Source organism: Amblyomma mixtum, chromosome 2 (assembly GCF_055824585.1).
Source record: "Amblyomma mixtum isolate Tamu chromosome 2, ASM5582458v1, whole genome shotgun sequence".
Classification (NCBI taxonomy): Eukaryota; Metazoa; Arthropoda; class Arachnida; order Ixodida; family Ixodidae; genus Amblyomma; species Amblyomma mixtum.
The window spans coordinates 306,403,390-306,426,870 of NC_143013.1; the positions used below are offsets into that span (position 1 = coordinate 306,403,390).

The 23,481-nt window shown below is 45.1% G+C and overlaps 1 protein-coding gene across 3 annotated transcripts in view; it reads right to left on the reverse strand.

Moving 5' to 3' along the window:
• Positions 1–23,481, reverse strand: part of LOC149364819 (tyrosine-protein phosphatase non-receptor type 11-like) — a 36,823-nt gene that overhangs the window by 10,435 nt on the left and 2,907 nt on the right. The window contains exons 2-16 of one of the 3 annotated variants that reach the window (XR_016289222.1): positions 21,126–21,257; positions 19,149–19,343; positions 18,255–18,417; positions 17,936–18,163; positions 16,181–16,277; positions 16,011–16,090; positions 14,813–14,965; positions 14,465–14,596; positions 13,251–13,402; positions 11,901–11,968; positions 11,182–11,333; positions 7,730–8,016; positions 6,318–6,459; positions 2,367–2,487; positions 1,218–2,294 (exon numbers count right to left, since the gene is read on the reverse strand). Coding sequence is in view for 2 of the 3 variants with exons in the window: in XM_089574747.1 (XP_089430873.1) it covers positions 6,321–6,459; positions 7,730–8,016; positions 11,182–11,333; positions 11,901–11,968; positions 13,251–13,402; positions 14,465–14,596; positions 14,813–14,965; positions 16,011–16,090; positions 16,181–16,277; positions 17,936–18,163; positions 18,255–18,417; positions 19,149–19,343; positions 21,126–21,257 (1,978 nt within the window). In the remaining variant the exon portion in view is untranslated. Of the gene's footprint in view, positions 1–1,216; positions 2,488–6,317; positions 6,460–7,729; positions 8,017–11,181; positions 11,334–11,900; positions 11,969–13,250; positions 13,403–14,464; positions 14,597–14,812; positions 14,966–16,010; positions 16,091–16,180; positions 16,278–17,935; positions 18,164–18,254; positions 18,418–19,148; positions 19,344–21,125; positions 21,258–23,481 lie in introns of those variants that run through there. The other 2 variants (XM_089574748.1, XM_089574747.1) reach the window with 2 other exon arrangements.

Sequence of the window (23,481 nt, forward strand, 5' to 3'; positions counted from 1 at the left end):
CAGTCCCATAATAAAAGATACGTTAGATTTCCGCGACGCCTTCAGCAACGGAGCTAGCAGACGACAGGCGAACCGCACCAAGTAGCAGCAGCAGCAAAGCGGCTATTGGATGAAATTTGCTTATATCGCAGTCATCATCTCTACCCGCAAGGCTTGTTATGAACTTGAACAAACAATACTATCGCGTTTTCAAACACCGGCGGCGCGCATCAAGGCTGGCAGGCCACGCGTTTGCCGCGGGTGGCCCGTCGTTGACATCTAGCAGGTTGGACACAAGCGGCGAGCTGCAATCGGACGCTGCGGCGCCGTTCGCAACTTCGCGCCGCGGTGAATCGCACTCGCTTTTCGCACATGTGTCCCCGCCGCAACAACAAAATTCACTGACCCTACCACGCATTTAGACCGTTTGTCTAGTCGAATGGCGCGAATCGAGCATGACCGGCCACTTTTCCGCAACCAAGACACCGCGGTTTTCTAGCATCGCAAAGCGCGAGGAAAACTATTTTCGTGTAGATTCTGTCACGGGGAACACCAGGAATGCGCTCCCAAGCGAGATTAACGGTTCGGGCGTGCTTAGCAGAAGACACTCGGCACTCTCACGGTGCCGGTTACTAGGCAGGTCATCGATCGTGGGTTTGGTACTTTTGTGGTCTGTTCTATGCCTGCATGAGTCTAATTCGTCGGCGGTATTAATTTGGCACTACATGCTCAAAGGGTCGCCGCCACGGCGGCGATGGCTCTGCTCACCACTTCGCTCTAAGCGGGTCAAGCTCTTCGTGCGCTTCGAGTAATGCGGCTTAAAATGCATGCGTTTGGGTCGGGACCGGAAGAAATTTCGAATAAAGCAATATTTCGAGTAAAGCGATTTCGTTATAACGAGGGATTACTGTAGCTATGCTTGGCTTGCCAAGCCGAATGACACCTCTAGCACGCACCAGCAAACATAGCCCATATTCAGCTGTGAGGTACAGGGTTCCACAAACTCACTGAGTCTTTTAAAATCTGTGTGGCGGCGAATGCGAAGCAACGATACGGGCACACATTCATACAAGGATGGCAAGGTTATCATGTGACATGGGAGCTGTGGGCCTACCTGAGATAAATGTGGGTCTTGGCATTTCAAATACTAGCTCCTTTTAGCTCAAACTCCACTCTCTTCATAAAAATTTGTATTGCCTTCGAGTTAAAGTAGGTTTCCATTGTAAAAATAAAATGGTGGGTTGTCTACCAGTGCCAGTGCACTGATAAGAGTGAATGACGTCGTAAGTGCAGACCAATGGAGGGCAGGGCACCCGAAAGCTCGCTTGTGGTTTAACTCCATGAGATGCATGATGGCGGTATGCAATGGGTATTGGCCGGTGAGTGTATTACAATTTTTTGAACACGTGTGGATGCCACTAGGTTGTCTCATCTGTCCTTGATTACTTGTGCATGTTATCATCATTCTAACTTTCATTCAGTTTTTATGCCTAGAATCATATACATCTTGCATTTGTTGTACCAAAGTTTCAGCTACAAGTCACCACTGGGCTTGTGTCTTTTTACTGCATAGCATCCACGTATACCCACAATGAATTTTTATAAAGGCAATACTAGGGAAAAAATTTAATTCTGTCACCGTTTTTCAATGCATCCTGGAACAGTTATACGCAGCCTAATAGTGATTGTGCAGATCACAGAGTGCATCATTAAATATCAAGAAATATGCTTCGGATGCGAAGAAATAATTTTCAACTAAGTCACCTTCCACAAACTTGGACGGCAAGTGCACAGTCCCCGCCCTAATATTACAGAGCATGCATTGGCAATCAAATTCCTCTCATGCCTTACCTAGCGAAAATGTGGAGGTACTACTTCCTACATTCGTTAGCATATGCTGCTGTTGCGCTTGCGCATAAACCCAAGAAACCATCACATAATCTTCTCTATGGAACGCATGAGAAAATTTCAAACAATCAAACCTGCTCCATACTATTTTGGCTGCATCTGTAAGTGTGCTCTGTAGGTCATGCTGCCACAAAAATCTGCTCAGTTACCACTTGTGCTAAAGCCTATCATGAGTGTTAAACGTTTTATTCTGAATCACAAAAAATTATGCGGTGACTGATGGTCGATCTGACGGGAATCTGAGAGCAAGAGCAGTTTCCAGGATCGGCGATACTCAGCCGCTTAGGTTACTCTTTTTCAATCTTGCTTTGCAATTCACACCACACACAGACTCTGCTTTCACTGGTCGAAGGCACTGCTTCACGCATGTTGTCGGCACGACATGTCTGTCTACCCCTCACTCAACTCTGCGATGAAATTGCTTCTATCACACTGTAGAAGATCTCACAGCTCACTTCACAACCGTACAAAATATTTACCGCGTGCTTAGGGTGCCAAGTGCAGGCTCCATGCTTGCACGCTGCTCTTGTTTCCCCCTCAGACTTTACGCGTTGCTTCCGTCCTTGATCGAAACTTTGTTCAACGATGTGACTGTACCTGCTGTTGAGTGATGTGTTTGGGAAGGGGGGAAGGGGGCCGACACTACGTCAGGCGTTAATTTGCCTTTATGGCTGCCTCCTAGGCACCTATTACTGCTGCCTGAATAAAATGACTTTGACTTTGACAAAATTATGTCACAGCTACGCTTCTGTTTCCCTCCCTGCCAAACAAACACTCCAAGCCCGGCATGCACCTTCTCCTTTTGTTTTCTTCCTCCCTCTCGTATCTCCTCTTTTTGCACTCCGGCTCTCCAAAGCGCGCCCTCGCATCGCCTGCTTCTGGAGAGCATGCACCCTTACTCTCCCTCCCCTTTTACACTTTTCGTGTTGGCTCCTTCTGTTGTTCTTATGCTTCCCTCCTTTCCATGCATCGTGGCCACATCCATACATCATGTCTACAACAGTTTTCTTGCTGTGGTCTCTCTAATACTCTTCGCATCAGAGGGACCATGGCTAGAAAACTATTTCTAAACATCATGAAGCTCTTTGAATTGCAACCCCTTCCTTCTATTTTTCTTCAAGCTGCACAGGCTTGAGAATTTTCTTTGCTGGCCAAAAAAACTTTTTTCTGCCCAAAATCTCCCACCAGACTTACTTCCTGCCGTTCCTTGAGACCAAGAAGTGACAGGTACACCAAACAATGGTGACACTGTGACTGGAAGGGGTAAACAGCCTGTGTTACTATCGTTCCTTCTCTATGCAAGCAAAACAGTTGAACTCTCTTCTGCACTGCAGCTGCTTTCAGTCATGTGAGCTTTGCTTGCATTTTCTCTGCAGTGACCAAAAGAGGCCTGGAACTGTGAAGCTGTTAGCAAGAGCAGCTGGATCACTTAACTCTTTCGTTACCACGCCACTGTGCTTCGATCACCGGTGATCGAAAAATTCGAAGCGCTACGGCAGCGCGACCGCGGCCGCTACGGACTTGCTGAGTCATTCGACTTGTTGTTCACACATTGAACTTCAACTTCCTGTTTAGTTTATATTTTTGCCAAAAAGCGGCAATTTTTGAGACGCGCTTGAAGTTGGGTGTGCGGTGTCGGGCGCCCCGAACCAGCCGTCATCATCGGGAATGGCGCTCGGTCAAAAAAACCCCGTTCCACTCAATTCCGCTGCGTTTGCACCACATATTTTTGATGTATCGATTAGCACGGACCCTGACGACGATGCTGTATCGTCAGGTATTGTTTCGAAGCTCAAACTGGGCAACAAGAGCCCAGAACGCTCGCCTGTGCCTTCAGATTCCTCGTTCCGATCTGTTTGTGCGAACCGAAGCTCCTCATTATAGCCGTTACGGTGATGTGGCGCCATCTAAGTTGTTCTTCAGAGACTACAGTTTCGGTTTCTGCGTAGAGTGCAATTTTCCCACGACGCGCGAATTTTTGAAACGCCCTTGAAGCGGAGGGTACGGCGCGGACGCTCCGTGCATGGCGTCAGGCGCGCGTCAGGCGCGCGGACGGCGCGCGCTCGGAAAAACCTTGCTGCGCGCAATTCTACTGCGTTGACTGCACTTATTATCTATGCTACGAGTAGCAGAGTCTCTGGGGACGATGTTGCATTGTCGGATTTTGGTTCAGACGCTGTAACTGCGCAAACGATCCCGGAACGTTGGCCTGATAGTTTCGCTTTCTTTTTCCTGTCCGCTTGTGCGGGCGCATCTGGTTTGTTGTTCAGACGGTTAGTTCCATTTTCGGCCTAGTTCGTAATTTCCCCGCCGGTCGTGTATTTTTGAAGTGCCCTTGGAGCATAGGCTTATTGCGACATAATATGCGATGAGGATGGCGTCGCGTCGAGGTCGGGCGCTTCGTGCGCTCGGAAGTGTCCCGCTGCACGTGATTCTTCAGCCTCTGCAGCTGATTTTCAAGATCCTCCGAGCAGCAGCGACTCGGACGAAGATGTTGTAACGCCGATTTCGATTCTGCAGCTACATCGCAGCTATACTTACCGCAATATCGCACCTATACTTTGTTGTGTTTTATATTTTTTTTTCAATTTGTGACGTAAATTAAATAAGTTTTGATTTGTATGTTTTAAACCATGCTTACCAAGCTTTCGTTTGGCGCATAACATTACACTTCCAATTTTTTTTTGTTGGACTGTAAAAATCATATAAAGGGCACTCTCAAACGAGCCTTTTCAAGAGGCATAAAGAAAAAAAATTCTAGCTCGAAAACTATTCAAGTTATAATTTTCAAACTTTAATGCCATGTTTTAGAAAGAATTTGAATTGTTTTGTAATTTCTAGAATTTTTTTAGTACAAGTGTTTGGAAAGTTATTGTCATATAAACACGAAACTTTTGTTCTTTTTTATTTTTTGTTGTGTTTACTGATTTTTTTTCACAGCATTTCAAGCAGGATATGTGTTCAAATAAATTTTGTTATAAAGCGCATTCTATCTCAATTATTGTTATGCATTTTATATAATTTTATCTATCACACTTTTTCTAAAAAAAATTTTTGTCTGAGACATATGAAAAATGGTCGTTTTCCCGTGGTAACGAAAGAGTTAAGGTATGTCACCACCTTTGAAAAGGCGTTTTTTTTTTTGTAAAAATGACATTTTTTCTTTTTTACATTTTGGGAATCCCAAAACATTCAACAATGTTTTGCAGCAAGAATAATGTTCGTATCTTATTTTGTTAAAAAGTTATAGCCAACTTTCCAACTGGTGGCGGACAGTTCTGAAACCGAAACTGATGTGGTTTGGTAACAGAAAATGATAACTCGGCGATAATCAATGGCGTATATTGAAAATTTTTCGTTTTGTTTTAGTTTGATATGTAAAAGATTATTCAAAAGCAATTTGTAAGGCTTCCTTTTTTTATACATTGCTTTAACTTTCCACAAGAGGGGCGCATGACGCTACAAGCGTCTCAGTTTTTTACTATGCGCGCCCTTCACGCTATCGCTTTGAATGCTACCGGATTCGTCCTCCAATGATGGCAAAAGAAGTACACCAGATATTTTGAGGCAATCAGGCATCGAATCTGGCCACCACACTCTCGTAGCATGTTGCACCAGTGACCATTACCGTGTGACGAAGGCCCAGCGTCAATCAACGGGTGGGGCAAAACATCTCCGCAAAAAAAAAGACGGGCAGCAACAAATGCCAAAAGAGAGCTCGTGTCAGCTAAGGAGGGCCCTAGCTATGGACCTGGAGGATTTTAACTTCCTAGGGCATGATGATCTTGTTTCTACAAGGATTGAAAAGCTTTAATCTTGTTTTTCTCAAAACTTGTTTTTTTTGCATTTTCGTGTTGCGCAAACAGTGATAACATCGAAATGAATAAATATTTTTGATTAAAACTTTGCACGCTCGTTCCTTTGTTATTAGCCTGTGCAATGAACTAGGATAAATGAAATCGAATGGTGAGTTCTGATATAATCTAGTTTTATGTCAAGGAATGCAGACAAAAATGACGCATTTTTTCGTTTTCTCTGGCATTTTTGCTATAACTTTTTTCCCAATCATCGGATGGCAAAGATCCTAGTTGGTTGCACAGTACGGTTAGTTCGCTAACTCTGTGCCAAAAAGTTTATAATTCCTGCTCTCCATTCACTAGTTATGAATGTTTGCATAACAGCCAAATTTGGGCAATTTTTTGTGAATAATAAATACCAGCATGGATTTTTTTCACTCTTTTTTTGCTTTTGAATATCATATAAAACGGTGTTTTATAAGGAAAATGTGAAATAAAGATTTAATAGTCAAAATTAAAAAAAAATTTGAAAAAGGTGGTGACACACCTTAAACAAGATCCGCATGCAGCCGTCAGCCACAGGCATGTCTGCGTGACACCCCACACTTGGGAAGCAAAGTCTGTGCAACCCACCTGTCACGACTTTTTAGGTGGTGGTGGAGGTGCCAGAGTCGGGGGTGGTCCCACATGAAAGCTGGTTCCTGTCGACACAGGAGACTTCCTGTCCTTGAGCGGAATGTTCTCGTAGATTTGTCGGGGCGTTTCCGTCGGTGGCCTGGGAAAAAAAAAAAAAAAACAGCCCCAAGTCCAGCATGTCTGCCTTTTCTTGTGACAGCTGAACAGCTGCAAAACAATCTAACTTTAAAAAGAAGGCCACTCGCAGGGAGTGCTTAGAAATCTGAATAACGTACAAACACACACCTACACCAACGTTTCACCACACACCATCATCATGATCTTAAATACAAGGGTCTCACCATAACGCCGCCAATGACTACAGTTTTCAACATAAACAGAAGAGCAAGTAAATCTTCAGCACAGTATGAAGCACGTAAGCTAGGAGCACAAAGCGCTCTATGATGCAGCACTGAAAACAACAACGTGGCCATGGTCACTGTGCTGTGCATGGGGGGGGGGGGGGGGGGGGGGGTTGCAAACAGGAAAAGCTCCAATTGACCAATCTACACATTGCACTGACATCAGCCTCGCAAGACTGCCATGTTCGAATGAGCCTTGAAAGGACACCAGGTAATGATGGTGCAGTATTTTTTTTTTGTTTCTAGCCGTCTTATCTCCCATTCCTGTTGTTGCTGAGATCATTGACCAAATTTGCATCAATGTGGCGCACTTATCTTCTCCTCCATTTTACTGAAGATATGCTCAGGAATGCACTCTTCTCCAGTAAAGCCGGCCAATGATCGAGTACTATTTTCACATACGCAGCCATAAAGGAAAGTAAGCAAGAGAAACACAGAAACTGGCCAAGAATGCTTTGGGAGTCCGTATCTGTTTCATTCTTTCATGCTCTTTTTTTTCCGGAACGACGTGGTGAAAACTCAGTGCTTTTTGTAAAGATACTCAACCTTGCTGTTTAGTAAAGGCGCGCAAATATTTGATAATTTGCAAACACTGGGTCGAATAGTAAAGGATCTGATGTTCGATTCGATCTGGATATTAGGTATCCGAAATATCGGAGCATTTGTCTCGAGTGAATAACGCTTCTGAAACGCTCGCTTTGTGTGGTTTTGGTTCAGTGCAACTCCTCCGGAATGAGACCACTGCGCATGCGCAGCCAAACCCTTGACCCCATGTACACTTCTTAGGTGTACGTGCCGCGTGCCTGCATGCCCAAGCTTTTGCATGCTGAAGCATGCCCATGCCCAAGCTGTAAGTTTGGCCTGCACAAGGTACGGATAAGAGGTTGATGTTTACAAAGGACTACTTAAGCAAGGAGCTGTGCACAGCACCGGGAATCTACGAACAGCCACTCTGAGTGAAAGAGATATAATACAAGAAGAAAGAGAGAGAGAAGTGGGGCCACCCACTTGGGCACGCAGGAGGAGTCCGTGAGGAATGAGCGGGGAAGCACGGCGGGCTTCTTGCAGCCAGCAGAGTCTGCATTGAGTGGTGAGGAGGCCGGAGATGGGGATGGGGACACGGGACTGCTGCTGACTGCGGGAGGGACCACCAGCACCGAACCCCGGCTGCCGCACGCAAGCAGTGGTGGGGCAGGCACCACGCTGTCAGCTGCAGTGGTGCCCGGTGGCGCCACGGCAGGCAGCTCTCCAGAGTACTTGATGTTGGTGTACTCGCGGCCCAACATGATGCTCTTCTGCAGACACAAGGTCAATGCACAGCAGCCGTTAGGAGCAGACCAGCGCACGTGCACCAGCCCAAGGCCAAGAGAGAGCGCATACCGACTGTTGCGTAAATCAGAGAAAATAAAACAAAATTCTCTCGGCCTAACTACACGTTTGTTCAGGCTCAAATTTCGTACAGCGGTTGCATTTGGTGGTCAGTTTTCTTTTATACTACATTTAGGTGGGGTACTTGCCTGATTCGTTCAGAATTATTTGGAAATCCCCATCGTCTGCGGCGACAGCAAACCAAGACCGAAAGAATTCGCAGCAGTGGTACCCGTGGCGCCATCTCCCACCCACCGAAGAAACCCAGCTGTGCTAAGTTGGTGAGCAAATTACCTTTGCTTGGTGCTCTCTGCTGCGAAGCAGCGCAAGACATCACCGAAAATGCAGTCGTACAGCGATCAAGAGAAGGCCATGGCCGTGACTTGGCTATGCGAGTCCAACTTCTCCCCTCCGCCCTCCCCGGTAAAGGGCTAGTTTCTCCGGTCGGTGCGAGGTGGCGCCATGGGTACCACTGCTGCGAAGTATTTCGGTTTTGGTTCTCCGTCGCCGCAGATGATGGGGATTTCCAAATAATTTTGAACGAATGAGGCAAGTACCCCACCTAAATGTAGTATGAAAGAAAACTGACCACCAAATACAACCTATGTACAAAATTTGAGCCCGAACAAACGTGCGGTTAGGCTGAGAGAATTTTTTTTTCGATTTTCTCTGATTTAAACAACACGCGATATAGGTGAGGAGCAAACAGCTATGTGGGCATAAAGAACCACTGAAGGGAGCAGTAGTAGTACACTGATAAGAGCACTAAACAGTGTCTGCGTTTTCTGAAACACCCACAACCTTTAAAATAGGGGTGTGCGAGTATTAAAATTTTCAATATGAATTGAATATGAATATGAAGAAAAAAATGGCATCAAATATCAAATATCTGTTCAGTATAAAGAGTATTCAAATGTAAACAGGCAAATGTTGTAGCCTTTTTTTTCCCTTTATTTTTAAATAGTGCAACTGAAATGCCTAACTAATGCCTAATGCCTAAACTTCCGTAATGCCTAAAAACTAGACTGAATCAACTGAGGGATCAAAGAAAAAACAGCGCGCTTTCTGGTTGTGACTGTTCGAAGCAGGTGGCTGGCCATCATGTTCACATCAGGTGTCATAGGTGGGAAAGCTCACTAGCAGAATTTCACACACGGTCAAGCCTAGCAGCTTCAGAATGCGATCGGTCCACGTGATAAACACTGGAGAAGAAAGTGAAGAGGACACATTTGTATTGTTTTCGTGGCAATTTAAACGCAATTGTCGTATAATTTGTCCAGATAATGTGGTTCTGCCACAGTCTAATTTATGGAAGTCAGCATGGTATATGAGCGCTGCCGAATATTAGGAAATTTTCTAATAAAAATATCAAGCGAATATGAAATATATTCAATTTGTATTCGAAATTTCGAATATTTGCACACCCCCTACTTTAAAACAATTGTTTTCGTGCTGAATGTAACTACCAAAAATCACAAGCTAAAAGATGAAATGGCATACAAAGGTTTAAAGTTTTTGTACAAAGATACCGTATTTACTCGCATAATGATCGCACTTTTTTTTCCAAAAAATTGATGCAAATTTAGGGGTGCGATCATTACGCGGGGTAAATTTTTTACAAAAAATTTTTGAGCACCGAAAACGCAAACTAGTCGCAGGCAGACAACCCTTATCACACGCGCCCACGCTACCCGCGGTTACGCCGCTAAACGCGGCTATCGTGAACGGATCTTGGCTTCCGTCGTTAACCAAGAAGGTAGAGTGCGAAAAGCGCAAGAGCTGGCCCACTTTAAGAACTTACTTTCTTCGCACTAATTCATGTTCCAAGAGCAACGCATCGAAATAGGCAGTGTGTATCAACCTTTCCAACCTGGGCGCTGCCATATTGTTTCCGGCGGCGGAACCGGTTTCTAGCAGTCCAGAGAGGAGGTGTTTCGCCGCTTCCACCGTGCTAGCGGGAGGTGCCCACTGCAGTCCAGGGAACAATATGGCAGCGCCCAGGGAGCCCTTTTTGGAAAGGTCTATAGTGCTGCGAGACGGCGCTTTTATGCGGCCTTCGATCTCGTCTGATAGCGCGGCAACAGCGTACAACAGCAACGTCCCGCGGCGCTCAAGCTACGCATTTTACCGCCGTTATACGCTGAAAAATGTCCGGTCCCTGCCGCATCGTTGATGTACTTAGGTGTCACGTTCGCAAAGCTCGGAGCACTGGATTCCGCGCGCTTACTGCAATGATGCCGCCGCGAGCGCGGCGGACGACGGCACTCTGTACTCCCTAGTCGTCGCTAGGCCTAACTTGTTTCGTATCGAAGCCACAGTGGACGACGCTTTTGAATTGACCAACGCTATAATGAATGTGCTACTTATGGCGCTGCCTTACTCACAACCTCATTGTTTCGTATTAAAAGAAATATATACGATCGATTTCTGCGACGCCTTAGCAGCGGAGCTGGCGTGCAAGCAGATCGGGTCACTCGCGCTACAACGGCGGCAGCTGCTACGCGACTGCGAACGTAAAACTAGCTTGTATCGCAGTTATTACTCCTACCTGCAACCCAGCAACTCAAGGAGGATTCATTTTTGACGTTCCCGTGTTCCAGGGCTTATTATTTACGAGAACAATAAAGTTTAGCTGGATCACCGCGTCACTTCATTCATTGCACCGCAACCCAGAACGGTGGTGAGACTTTCGACAACGGCGAAGCGTGACTCGAGATAACCGCATTTAGACTGCCCGTGTGACCGCAGGTCAACCAACAGGCGGCTGCTGCTGCAATGCTGACAGAGCAAGATGGTAATCTGCACGTGCCATCTGTCAGACAGATAAGCAAGTACGATCGTCGGCTAGACTCGACATCGTCGACAAATTGCCGCGGCAAGTTCGGGGTGCGATCTTTACGCGGGGAATAAAAAAAACTGAATTTTGCCAATAAAATTTGGGGGTGCGATCATTATGCAAGTGCGATCATTATGCGAGTAAATACGTAACCATGCATTATGCGCTTGTTTAGCTATGCAGTGAAGAGTCTCACTCCTCAAGGAGACCTGTGACACTACGCCGCACCGCGGACAAAGGCAGAGCGTGGCCAGACCTGTTCAGCTTGCATCCGCTGCTGCAGGGTCTCAATGTAGTGCTCGACAGCCAAGTAGACAAACTTGTACTGGGCCTCGGTCTGCACCATGCCAGACCGCTGCATGCGCACCATCTGGATGGTTCTTTGGATGTCTATCTCGCAGCTCAGTCCTGCAAATGAAGTTCAATGACATTGAAATAATGCTTGCAAGCCCTGTAAAATGGCTTGACGCCTCTTTAATAATGTCTTGAAAAATGATGCTTTGCCACTGCTAGCGTGAACATTCATCTGCTTCAATTTTTGCAAAGACTAATAGCTTCAAGTTCAGTTACTTTCCAACAACAAAGTAAAAGAATGCAATAGTCTCGAGAACTGGTATTTTTCAGTGAGTGATTTTGTTTTAAGAAACCAAGGGCTATACTACTTTTGCTGCTCAGCTGATCCTAGTGATTGCCTACAGGGAGATCACGCGCATTGTTTCCCCTGAGGTACTAGGTTCATATCCCAGTGTTGCTCAGAGATTACCTATTTTTCTAATGAATACAAGTGTCCCCTGGCCAGGAAACGAAATACTTGGAAAAGTACCAAGACGATCAAGAGACCAAACAGCTGAGACAGGTAGTGGCCAGAAAAATAGGGACTTACAAAGGGCAAACCTGTACCCTAGCAGTTTTTTTGTGGCGCATTTTTAGAATCCTTTAAAGTCAGGAGGAAATTTTTAAAAAGGGTGACCTCACCTTGCTTTTTGATCAGGTCCACGATCATGTCGATGACAATAAACGTGCCTGTCCGGCCTATGCCAGCGCTACAAATGAAAGAAAAACTCATCAGCAAGTCACATGCATCAGTAATTCAACTTCATTTGTTCTCTGCTTAGGTTCTGGCACCATGTACTTGCATGATAGCGTTGGGTGAAATTAACTTTTGATCTTACGCGCCGTTGTCAGCAAAGTAAAGAGCAGTCCACTAATAACAATACTGAGGAGACAAATTTGCTCACTTTATGTGGACTGTCTCAAAAAAAATAAATAAACAAGGAAGCCCCACAAACACACCTGCAGTTTTCAATGCACGCGTGTTTAAGAGTAGGCACTGCAGAAGGTAGGTGCGAATAACAAAACAGTCATTTCGACCTCTGAACAACCAAGAAATTGTTGTATCACATGTCAGGCAAAGCTAAAGAAATCTAAGACCATGCATGCTAATGTGGATACTGCAATATGATCAGACTACATACTGCATGGAGTTATTGCCTACGCAGCACAACCACTGCATTTTTTTTTTTCAAATCTCTCAATGCCAGGCAACGCTAAAGAAATCCAAGACCACACATGCTAATGCGGATACTGCAATACGAATAAGATTACATACTGCACGGATTTATTGCCTATGCAACACAACCACTGCACTTTTTTTTTTTAAATCTCTCAACAGGGTAATGACAGGCCCGTGGCACATCATGACAACTTGGAAAGTTTGCCGTGCCCTCTGTGCTTGGTGCAAATGCCAGTGGCTGTGTGACAACTTCTGAAGTAGTGTGCTCACATTTATGAACCTCAATGCAGCATTGGCATTGCTTGGGGCTGGTATAATTCAACAACCTGAATTTCATGCCCAATGTGGTCAGTGACTCCCCCAAAGGCCATGGTCAGTTGTTGCTCCCTTTAAGACCAGCAATGAAAGAAACCCTCCCATAGCCATGTCAACAGAATGTGTGGCAAAGGCATTCCAACCTTGTTTTTTTGCGTGAGTACTCTTTGATATTAACCCCCTTATAATGCCATTATGTAGTGCCACGGCGGTGTGACAAGCCCAAGTTGCTTGTACTACGACGCTTTCAAAAGGAGCCAATGCCAGTGAGCAGTTTAGCATCAAGTCGATGAATCTTCTCCTTCACAGAGCGTTTCCTGCCATTCAGGATCAAAAACATATAACTTTGGCAGATCCCAAAGAATGTGCAGTAGGGTTAGATAATGCAGATTTGAGAGCACTATTATAAGACAGTGCTTTGACATTGGACACAAGAAGAGGTCACACAAAAGGTGTTATCACCAAGATCTCACAGAACACATTCTCCACACACGAACCTGCAGTGCACCACGATGGGCCCAGAGTCTGGTATGGATTCTTGCCGCTGGTTCACATCATGCAGGAAGTTGAGCACGCAGCCGGGGTCAGATGGCACTCCGTGGTCAGGCCAGGCAGTGAAGTGGTAGTGGTAGACGCTCCTCGTCTCGTTCTGTGTGCAAACGGACAGTGCACCCACTGTTCAGTCATCACATGTCACTGTGAGCATGGACGATTCTTCATGCACCAGCATAGAGCTGGCCGACAGAACATCACATTTTAGGTGCAGTCACATGTGACATACATGCTGGCAGTGTCCATTGGGCAATTCATTCAATGTAAACTGCTCCTAATACATAGATTCGCCTACTTCGCTGGTGACATCAAAAGTTCCGCCCTTTGGTTTCCAGCAGTGGTGCTGAAGCTGCTACACAACTGCGATATCTCAGGCCTATCTCGGGGATCTTATCTATCTTATTTTGACCTGTGAAGAAACTGTTCACAGGTCATCCCCAGCATAGCAGCCTGCTGAAGAGTTTATTCATAAGCCCCGCAAAAAAATCCTTCAGAAGCAAATTATGGACTTCAAATCTGGCATAGACCAGCTGTATTTTTTTTCCCACACACACACATAAAAAAAGAACTGGATCTGTAATGTTTGCAACTCATACATTAAGCACAATAGGGTGGTATTCTACTTATTTTGTGCCATACCCTACAAGCCAGCATGCATCATTTTCAATTTTAGCATGCTCAACAATGCGTGTAAAAATTGCCAAAACTCCCCTGATTTCATGGTAATCAGGTTAGGGCAAGCACTGGGTGTAGCTGAGCAGTGCTCTCAACTCAAGTCCTGCTAACTCTATTCATACTCCAAATGCTGTTACGGCAGATTCTTTTCAGCTTGGTGATCCAATCCAATTTAATCAAATTCCACTGAAAGGACTAAAATGATGCTGCTAATCACTTTTAACACAACAATGTCAACCTTTCCCGTTACACAATCTTCACAAGACGATCTTGAAAACTCATTTTTTGATGGTATGAGTTTGAGGGCTCCACTTCTGTTCTATTTTCTTTCAAATCTTTGAAACTCTTAGCAAGAACCTCTAGTAATTGCCCCCGATCTGTGGCTACGACTCCTGCGTTGATTTACCCTTCAGTAATAACGATAACGAAAGGCCCACAGTACATACTTTAAGCCAGCCGTGCGCGTTCACTTGCAACAACTCACCTCACCGTTTTTCGACATGGTGAACTCCCTCAGCGTGTAGTCTGCATTGGACGACTCGGAGATGTGCTGCAGGCGGTACTTCCCGTACTCTTTTGTCTGACCCTCGTCTGGCCAGTAGCGCACACACTTCGGCTGTGGAGGCAAGGCCCAAGTGTTCATGTAAGCCAGCAACAAGGAAGTGACCACCACCACCTCATCTAGACAGCAACGGACAGATAGAGCTAGCTCAGTAGCAGAGCACAATTACCACATTCACACTTCACTAAGCATGCATGATGGAGAACTTCCCATCACTTTGAAATAAGTATTCTGCAACCACAACCGCGTGTTCGCAACCGTGCAACTCACCTTCCCTCTCTCGACCTCCTTGGTGGTCATGACGATGACCCTCGTCTTTTCCTGCCACACCATAGACCAGAAGTCGCTGATGGTGTTCTGCAGGCAGCCCTGCGTGGCTATGTACACTTTGTTGTGGCCATCAAAAATGGTGTCATCATCCACCTGCAGGAACAAGCACCATGCAAATGGCACAATGCAAAGGAAAGCAACCATAATTACTGTATGGCGCCGGCTGGGACAATATTAGTTTTCAGTTCGTCACTTTTGCTGGCGTGCAATTGCTTTCATGCTCCAGCATTGGGATACATAAGAACTGGTGTATCCACTGATCAAAAAAATCCCTGGTAAAAATATTCTACAGCATTCCTAATAAAGCCATCACAGAATTTCACAGTTTTTCCTGAAAAGTGGGTCCTTAAACCTCAGCTGTCAGTCCCTTTAAGGCGGCCCTATACCGGTATACTCTGTCGAGCTTGGCAAGTTGTCACATGCAGTGAACAGACCACGCTGCCATAAACAACTGTCAGGTTACAAAGTCCTATATGGTGCATACCACTTGCAGACTTCCTGCCTTACGGGCTCCCCTCTATCACATCATCATGGCATGACACTGCTGCTGGTGTCGCCACAGAGAGTTAATGCTGGCACAGACCCATCCCACTGCTCAAGACTGTTGTGACACTAAAAACTGAAAAGGGCCCGAACTGTGAAATATGTGAACTGAAAGTAGCCCTGAAAACCATGGCTGTGGCCAGTTTCTACTGCCTTGGAAAATGGGGCGATGCTCTCAGTGGCACAGGCTGCGAGAAGCTGGAGGCGAAAGTTGAGGGAAACAATAAAAGGCTATGTACCGCGCGAAAAATTTCTCAGCTTCCCTTGCATGTGCATTTAAGGAAAAATTATTCCTGGATAACACTGCTTGCAAGACGCCCTGCAGTCTCAAAATCACGTCTCGTGGTCAACAAGGGGGCTGTAGTTCGGCTACTTCCATGAAAGTATGCAGAACCTACATGTTCGTTAGCCTGGATAATTGCATATGAACTGCACATTCAAGGCTCCCTGCTCTAGCAAGCGAGCACAATGCTAAAAGGCACAAATCTAAATCACATTATCACACAACGATGACCTTGCTCTGGTTTGCTGGCAGCAAATAGTTATTATTTATACTAACTGAGGCCCATTAAACTAGCCTTTATGTAGCACTGACCTTAATGTAGTTTGCATTGATGTAGTCTAAGAACGGTTGGTCAGGGTCCACATCTTTCAGGTGCACTCGTGTTGCATCGACTGCAAGGGGCAAAGGCAGGGAAGCAGAAAGTGAGGTGAATCAGAGTGCACTGTAAACCGCAAAAAAATATCCGAAGGCACAACACTTACATGGCAGTATGTTCTTGTATCGGTTCTTCGCCCTGTTCTCGGGCCTCTGTCCATCTTTCCTGCTGTAGAGATTCTTGCACTCCTGTTGTTGCAAGTGCTGTATAGAAATGAAGAGATATTTTTTTTTTATTTGATACCTCAAAGGCCCCTGGTATGGGGCATTACATGAGGGAATGAGGGCATTACATTCAGTGAATGCCTGCCTGCCCAAGCACACAGTTTCACGGCTTCACGGGAATTCAATATAGAATAGCTCGTGAAATGATAACTACTACATGAGACGGAGGAAAATATGAATATCCTTTCTGATCTAGTATTCATTTTACAGATTTCAAGGAGACCATAACAAGTTGCCGAGGTTATTGTTGAAATGAATAGCATGGCCTTGCCACATAATAACAGAATCAGAAGTTACATTACTGGTTTAATGAGGACTTCTAATTATATTTTGGCACAGAAAATTGCTCGAGACCAGATGAAGTGACATCGAGTGGTGAAATTTGTTACTCTAGTTTATCCCAACAAGTAGCCCCAAATCGCTACACACAACCTAGCTGTTGCTAAATTCCCCATGCTTTCTTCTTTCATAAACTGACAGCTCTATTTTATTAGTGTTTATGCTCTTTTAAGCATGTCTCCTGATAGAAAGTGCATTATGAAAAGCGACACTGCTTTTGTGTCAACAAGTGGTTTGACGAAGCAGTGTCAGCCCTCATAGCTGGCTTTTCACTTTTTCCAGCTTGCGGTTTGCCTTCTCGATAAGGTTTGATCAGGCTGATCAAGTACAGCATTGGAATACACAAAAGTGAGTGCATCCGAAGATCAACTAATACACATTAAAAATAGCTTGTCACATTTCCTTGGAAATTGGTCATTGGTCTCTTTAATCACCCCAATGTGCTGGCCAATTTCAATAAACCAACTGATGTCAAACCAAACCTGGGCAGCAAATGAACGACGATAGGACACGTGACATCCACGGATGAAAGCAGTGAGATTAGTATCACTGCCCTTAGCTTATCGTAGGTGTGCACTGGCTTTGACAACATGGTTTCTGTTGTTCTTTAATTTCATTGTTCATAGCAATCTAACCAATTCAATTTCATTTCAATTCCAAACACAGATCAATTTAAGAAGCCAAACGTACAGCTGCTCGCTGTTATGTGCACTGATGCTTTATGGTTCAAAGCAACAAACAGCTTTCCTCTACTTTACTCAATTACAGCACTGTAAGAAACTTCACAAAAATGGTAATATACAATGAACCACCAAGAAACTGAAAAATTGTTACTATTCTGTCAATATTACGCAATAAACGTTTAAATATACAGACACCTATGTGCAGCTTTCACTATTAAATCCTGCTTGGTGTACCTGTGACCTTGCACTGTTAGTAAGCATGCAAAATCGAAATGCACATATCTGATCTTAGCACTGTGGTGTAATGCAAGAAAAAAAAAATATTTGGAAAGCCTATGAGTTTAAGAGATCGAGCATCTGAAGCCATGTGTCCCTTTCTATTCTCCGCACTGCCCCATCAACATGCTTTGGACCAGAGTGACCCTGTCTGTACAACTACACCTCATCAGCAAACAGCCTTTAGGTTCACCTTTTTCTGCCTTCCATTCAATGGCTGCAAAGGCAATGCTGGAGGAACAGATTCTATTCCTACGCTGATCCTGACGGGTGGGCTCCCTGCAAGCTACAGCCCCGCCAAGGTCACAAGAAAGGAGACCGAAGAAAGAGGGGGCAAACCTCAAACTCCTCCCAGAAGCCGGCCTTGCCACTGTTTTGCCCATTCTCCTTGGACAGCTGCTTGACGCGATTCTCAATGGTCGATGCTTTGATGCGGGTGGCATTGAATGGCTGCTTGAGGTGCACCACCGTGCCTGTTGTCTCCACCATGGGGTTCTTGCGGTAGAAGTCGACCAGCTCGCTCAGGCTGTCAAATTTCTCTCCACCGCACGCGTCAAACTTGCCATCCTGTCAGTGAGAAAGAATGACTCGGTTGTAATGCAAAGTAGTAGAGTAGAGTGCAGATGTCTGACCAGTGACACTGGACAGATAGCCTCACCTGGCATCGCACAATGAAGTGCGTCACCTTGTCCTCGGTGCGCACAGAGAGGACGTAGTCGCCTGGCTTGCTCCGGCTCTCACGGACCAAGAAGCTGCCGTTCTTCCCTTTCTCCAGCAGCAGCCTTTCTGCCTCCTTTGCCACTAGTGGGCCATGAAACCATCTGGAACCAGTCAATGCTAGCTATTCAAGCCATGACCACTGGAAACCGCCACATTTCACTGTTTCACTGCATCCAAAAATGGCTTGCCTGCCAGCTGAACTGGAGCACAGCAAGATAACATTTGTGGCTATTTGATGCACCCGAGTTTGATCACGAGTTTCAGCAGCTGTTCCCTTTCCCTCATTTCTTGATGTAAGCTAGCCAAAGTCAGTGCCATACAAGCCCTGAAGTGATATGAAGAAGGCTTCATGTCAGTTTCACGTTTCTGAAAGGTCCGAACAAACACACACAAAATAATGTCTATTTAAAAGAGAAAGAAAAAAAAATGCCTACCACTTTCACATGCACACAGTTCGAAGCAATACTAGGCTTCATGTATGAATTCTGTAGCTAGCGCAAAAACAGAAGCTCATGCACTGAATATAATAATGCCACAAAGTGCTCATACTGAAGCCTTTGTAATGAGATATGATCAAAATTTGCGGATTTTCATTGCCGTTTTCTTAACATAGTTGTTATGCATACACTCTCAAGAGAGCACAAAAAAAAATCAAAGAAAAAACAAGGCTTTATAAAAAAACTTCACCGTTTTAACTATGACCTCGATATCTGCAAGCACTTGAAACTGCGCAGTGTTTTGCAGGTTGAGGTGAGTGTTCTTTCCCCATCACACCCCGCACATTCTTACTTAGACGACATATCCTTCAACACTACAACAGTACAGCACTCACCTTTCCGTGGTGGGGTCAGCGCAGATGAGCGGGTACTTAAGCTCAATGATTTCACCATTGCGTTCTTTCAGCTGGTCCTGGTTCTCCATGTAGTACTGGACCAGTTCGGCCAGGGTGGCAAAGTTCTCACCCCCGTACAAGTCATAGTAGTCGCCCGTATTGCGAATCTTGATGTGCGTCACCACCCCGTTCCTCCTGCACAAAAAAGAATGACGGTTGATATCTGTAAGCATAGCATAAAATGGTGATGGTCACGATTGACGGCCAGCAAGGATAACGAAGTGGATTACAAGGGAATGTAAACACAGCAGGGGGTGGCAGAGAGCCAAGAGGGCAGATGAGATTAGAAAGTCTGTAGGGATAAGGCGGCTGATAAGGTGGGTACGGTGGAAAAGGGTTCATCAGAGATTAATGGGTGAAGACTTTGTCAACCAGTGGACATAAACAGACTGATGATGACTATGCAGCGTACAGTTCCTGTCAACAAAACCCGTGGCAGTTCACTGCAGAGTAATGGAGGCAGTGTTCTTCAAAGCAGCGATGCACTGTTCAAGGAGTCATTGACCCCAGAATTGAAATGGAAATAAGGGCTAACAAAAGTGACATGTGCATGCACGGCAGCGGATGATGCATTTGGGCTGGCACAAGCAATCAGTGTATTGATAAGTGCTCTCACACATATATTACTCCAAACAAGACTAAGCACACATAGTATATATGCTTAACGGTGAACAGTTCGTCCGTAAATATTTCAAGTTAAAATAATGTGAACAAAGCTAAGAATTGCACAAAAGTGCCACGGAATATTGGGGTGCACAAGGAAAGCATCACGCAAATCTGTTGACAGCAGACACTACCATTTCATACAGTTGAGTAGAAGCGCATCACAGTATGAAGCTGTACTGTACGAGCCCCAACAATGCCACTAAAAAAAGAGAGGAAGGAGTCCTGCTGAGTGCATTTAAGAAAGTGACTGCCACGATAAGGTTTTAACCTGGGAACCAATACCGCAAAACCTGCGTTGGTACTGTATGAGCCTCAGGCTAATGCTTGACATGGTTTTGACAGCGCTGACTAAAGGCCCAAGACTCAAAGCAATGCTTGCTAGGCATCGTGTCAGCATCTCATCTACTGGCATTGTCGCTCAGCACCTGCAGGAGATGGCAACCAAGCACATGAGGGCATGCGAACTGATGTCCCCAGACAGGGGTGTGGAGAAATCGTGGATGTTTGGAGCATTATCCCTTATCTGTAGCTAATTGTGCTATTCAGTGGGGACAGAAACATACTGCGGAGGTTCAAGGGGGTCAATGGCATGAAAAAAGAAGTGGCACTTCTGCCTTTGCGGCATGCAGTGGTGGACACAGCAGCGTGGATTCATCCGGAAGTCACTGCCAACATGCAGCTATTAAAAGGTCCCCTTCAATCCCCACCTGCAAGGCATTTGGCGCAGATGCTCAGATCTGTAAGTAATTGCTAGTTCCCTCTGTCTCCCTACATACCTCCCTCCAGGCACTGGAACTTTGCCTCTGGCGATGTCCATAACCAAGACGCTAATGCAACACCAAAAAACACTACTTTATGCCTGGACCTTAATTAAACGAATATTTTTTCAGGTTGCTGTACAAAAGACAGCTGCTGCAACCTCAACTTCCTTCATGCAGAAAAAGAACATAATTTGAATACCATGCAAGCATGCTAGTTCAACAACCAATAAGCGCCAAAACTTATCACTTCACATCTCAGAGCACCTGGCCATATCCATGCTTGAATATACAGAGCAGACAAATGCTAGTCAGTATGTCTCCAGAAGGACACAGTGAGCAGTTTCCCAATCGGGACAGAAGAAAAAAACAAAAGCTAAGGAAGCAACTGTCACACACATGTTGGCGCCACTGATCCATCTGCATGCCAATCTGCTACACTCATTTGTCAAAACAAAAGCTGCAAGTAAGCAAGCAAGTGGACAGTCCCTACCTCACAGAAAGTGTGAAGTCCCCTTTCTTGGACTTGCTGGGCCGCGCCAGGAAGCTTCCATCGCAGCCCTGGTCCAAAAGGATCTGCTCTGCCTCCAAGCCCGACAAGTTTGGGTGGAACCACCGCCCATGGCTAAATAAAACAAACACATAATGAGGGCAGTTTGGGACCAATAAAGGCGGTCAATAATAAGTGGAACTTCTTGTGTCCAAAGAGGCACCACCAAGTGACCACACAGCACAAGGTCATAGTACAATATAAAGATCTAGCTTTACTCTAGCTTTAAATTTTTATACACTTTAACAGGTTGAATAACGAATCCAAGCTTTACACCGACAGAGACAACTGCACAAAACTGCAAGAAGCGATTTCCGGCAGTGCAATTTTGTCATCTGATATGCGTTCTTGCCATACAGTCAAGCTTCAGGGTACACGGCCCAGCACAGTGCTTTTTGCCACAGAAGGAAATGAACATCATGCCTTAGCCACATTTCACCTGTGTTATGAGTAAAATGGTCAAACAATGGAAGCCCTGATAAGATGGCAGCACACATCAGTGGCTTTGCCCATGCAGTATACATGGCAGACTCTGTGCGACCTGCCATCAATTTTTCATGTTAAAAGAGTACCAGGCTACCATAAATATTAATTAAGAAGCCTCGGTGCACATTTGGGGCGCTACTTAGGCAGTCAGACTGTTTATTAGAAAGAGCAGTTGCACCGCTGGCCACATTCATATTGGTATTTGGCTTTTACTAGCATGCAACACCTTGAAAACAGGCTATTTTAACTTTATCAGAGGCGCTGTTTAAGCTTGACAGCAAAAACTACGCACTGCTCTCATCTACTTTTGTTTGCGGCATGGAGTATGTAAAAAGGCAGCAGACCACAGATTTAAATGCAATGTTTGAAATATTTTCATTGCATTTTCAACATTGTTACTAGAGATTCACTTTGAATATTAAAGGTGCACTGAAGAGGAATCTGAATTCATACTGACCGTTCTTAGAAACTTCGAATTATTGCCATGTGTGGCCGATTTCCTTCATCAAAATCCGATTAAACGTCCCGGCTCTCGCCTTTTTCTTTTAATTCCCTGCAGACGGTGGGAGGAGTCGACCAACCTTTCATCCAGTCCCGTGGCGGCTTGCCGCTCTGCCATCGGCGGAGTGATACGTAGTGATCGGCGAAAGCAAAGAGCCCATGCATATTTTTATTTCCGTGGGCCTAATTTGCAGCTATATAGTCTCCGACTAGATCTATTTATTCACGGAAACCTATAAAACAAATAAAAGCGAAAGCAAAGCTGCCACGCGACTGCCTGAAAGGCACTCAGACTCTATGCACTGGTTGACACCTCCCACCGTCTGCGGGGAATTTAAAAAAAAAAAGGCGGGAGCCTGACATTAATCAGATTTAAATTAGGGAAATCGGCCGCACAGGGCAATAACTCGAAGTTCCTAACAATGCTCAGAACGTGTAGATCGAGTTCCCACAGCAAAAAGGCGAGTTCAGATTCCTCTTTAGTGCACCTTTAGGCTTTTGGCTGTACTACAGTAAAAAAAACCTTTTATTTTGGAATCAGAATGAAGTGGATGTGTACAGCATATCATACAGAAGGAGGTCGTTTGATAATTAGATGCTAGCCTATGACATGTGGGCTGTGACAATTGCTGTAGCAAAACAGTTGTGAATAATGTGGAATTCACAGTCAGGATGCATAAGCCCACAAAATATCGGCACACTTTACACCTAATTTTGAGTGGAGTGGAAGAGATGAAACCGTATAAACTGTTACAGAAAGTTGCAGTGAGAATACTACTCTGCAATAAAAGCATATGGGGCTTAACGTCCTGAAGTGAGATGTGGGCTATGGTTGATGTCAATTCCGGATTAATTTAAACCATCTGGAACATGCACTGACATCGCACAGCACAAAGGCGTTTTTGTTTTTTGCCTCCATCGAAATACAACCACTGTGGCCTTGGGCTCAGCAGCCGAACAGCCACTAAACCACTGCAGCAGGTCCTTTGCACTTAAAAGCAGCCAATAAACTAGTCACCACCCAACCAAACTTCACCATGCTGTGTAAAAAGTATTCTTTACTAGCATGAATAGGGTTGTCTAAGTCGATTACGTATGCTTTCAGCTATTCCATTATCCACCGTGGCAGCAATTTAAAGAAGTCCACTCAATGGCAAGCCTCCTTTTTTGCATTATGAATACTTTCTTATTAAACAATATCACTAGACTCAAAGCTAATATAACAAGACAAAAAGTGGTAAAAATTACTTTCAGAGTAGTCAGAATACGCATGCCCACTTGCATCCGGTAAACCTATATGTGTAAAACTTTG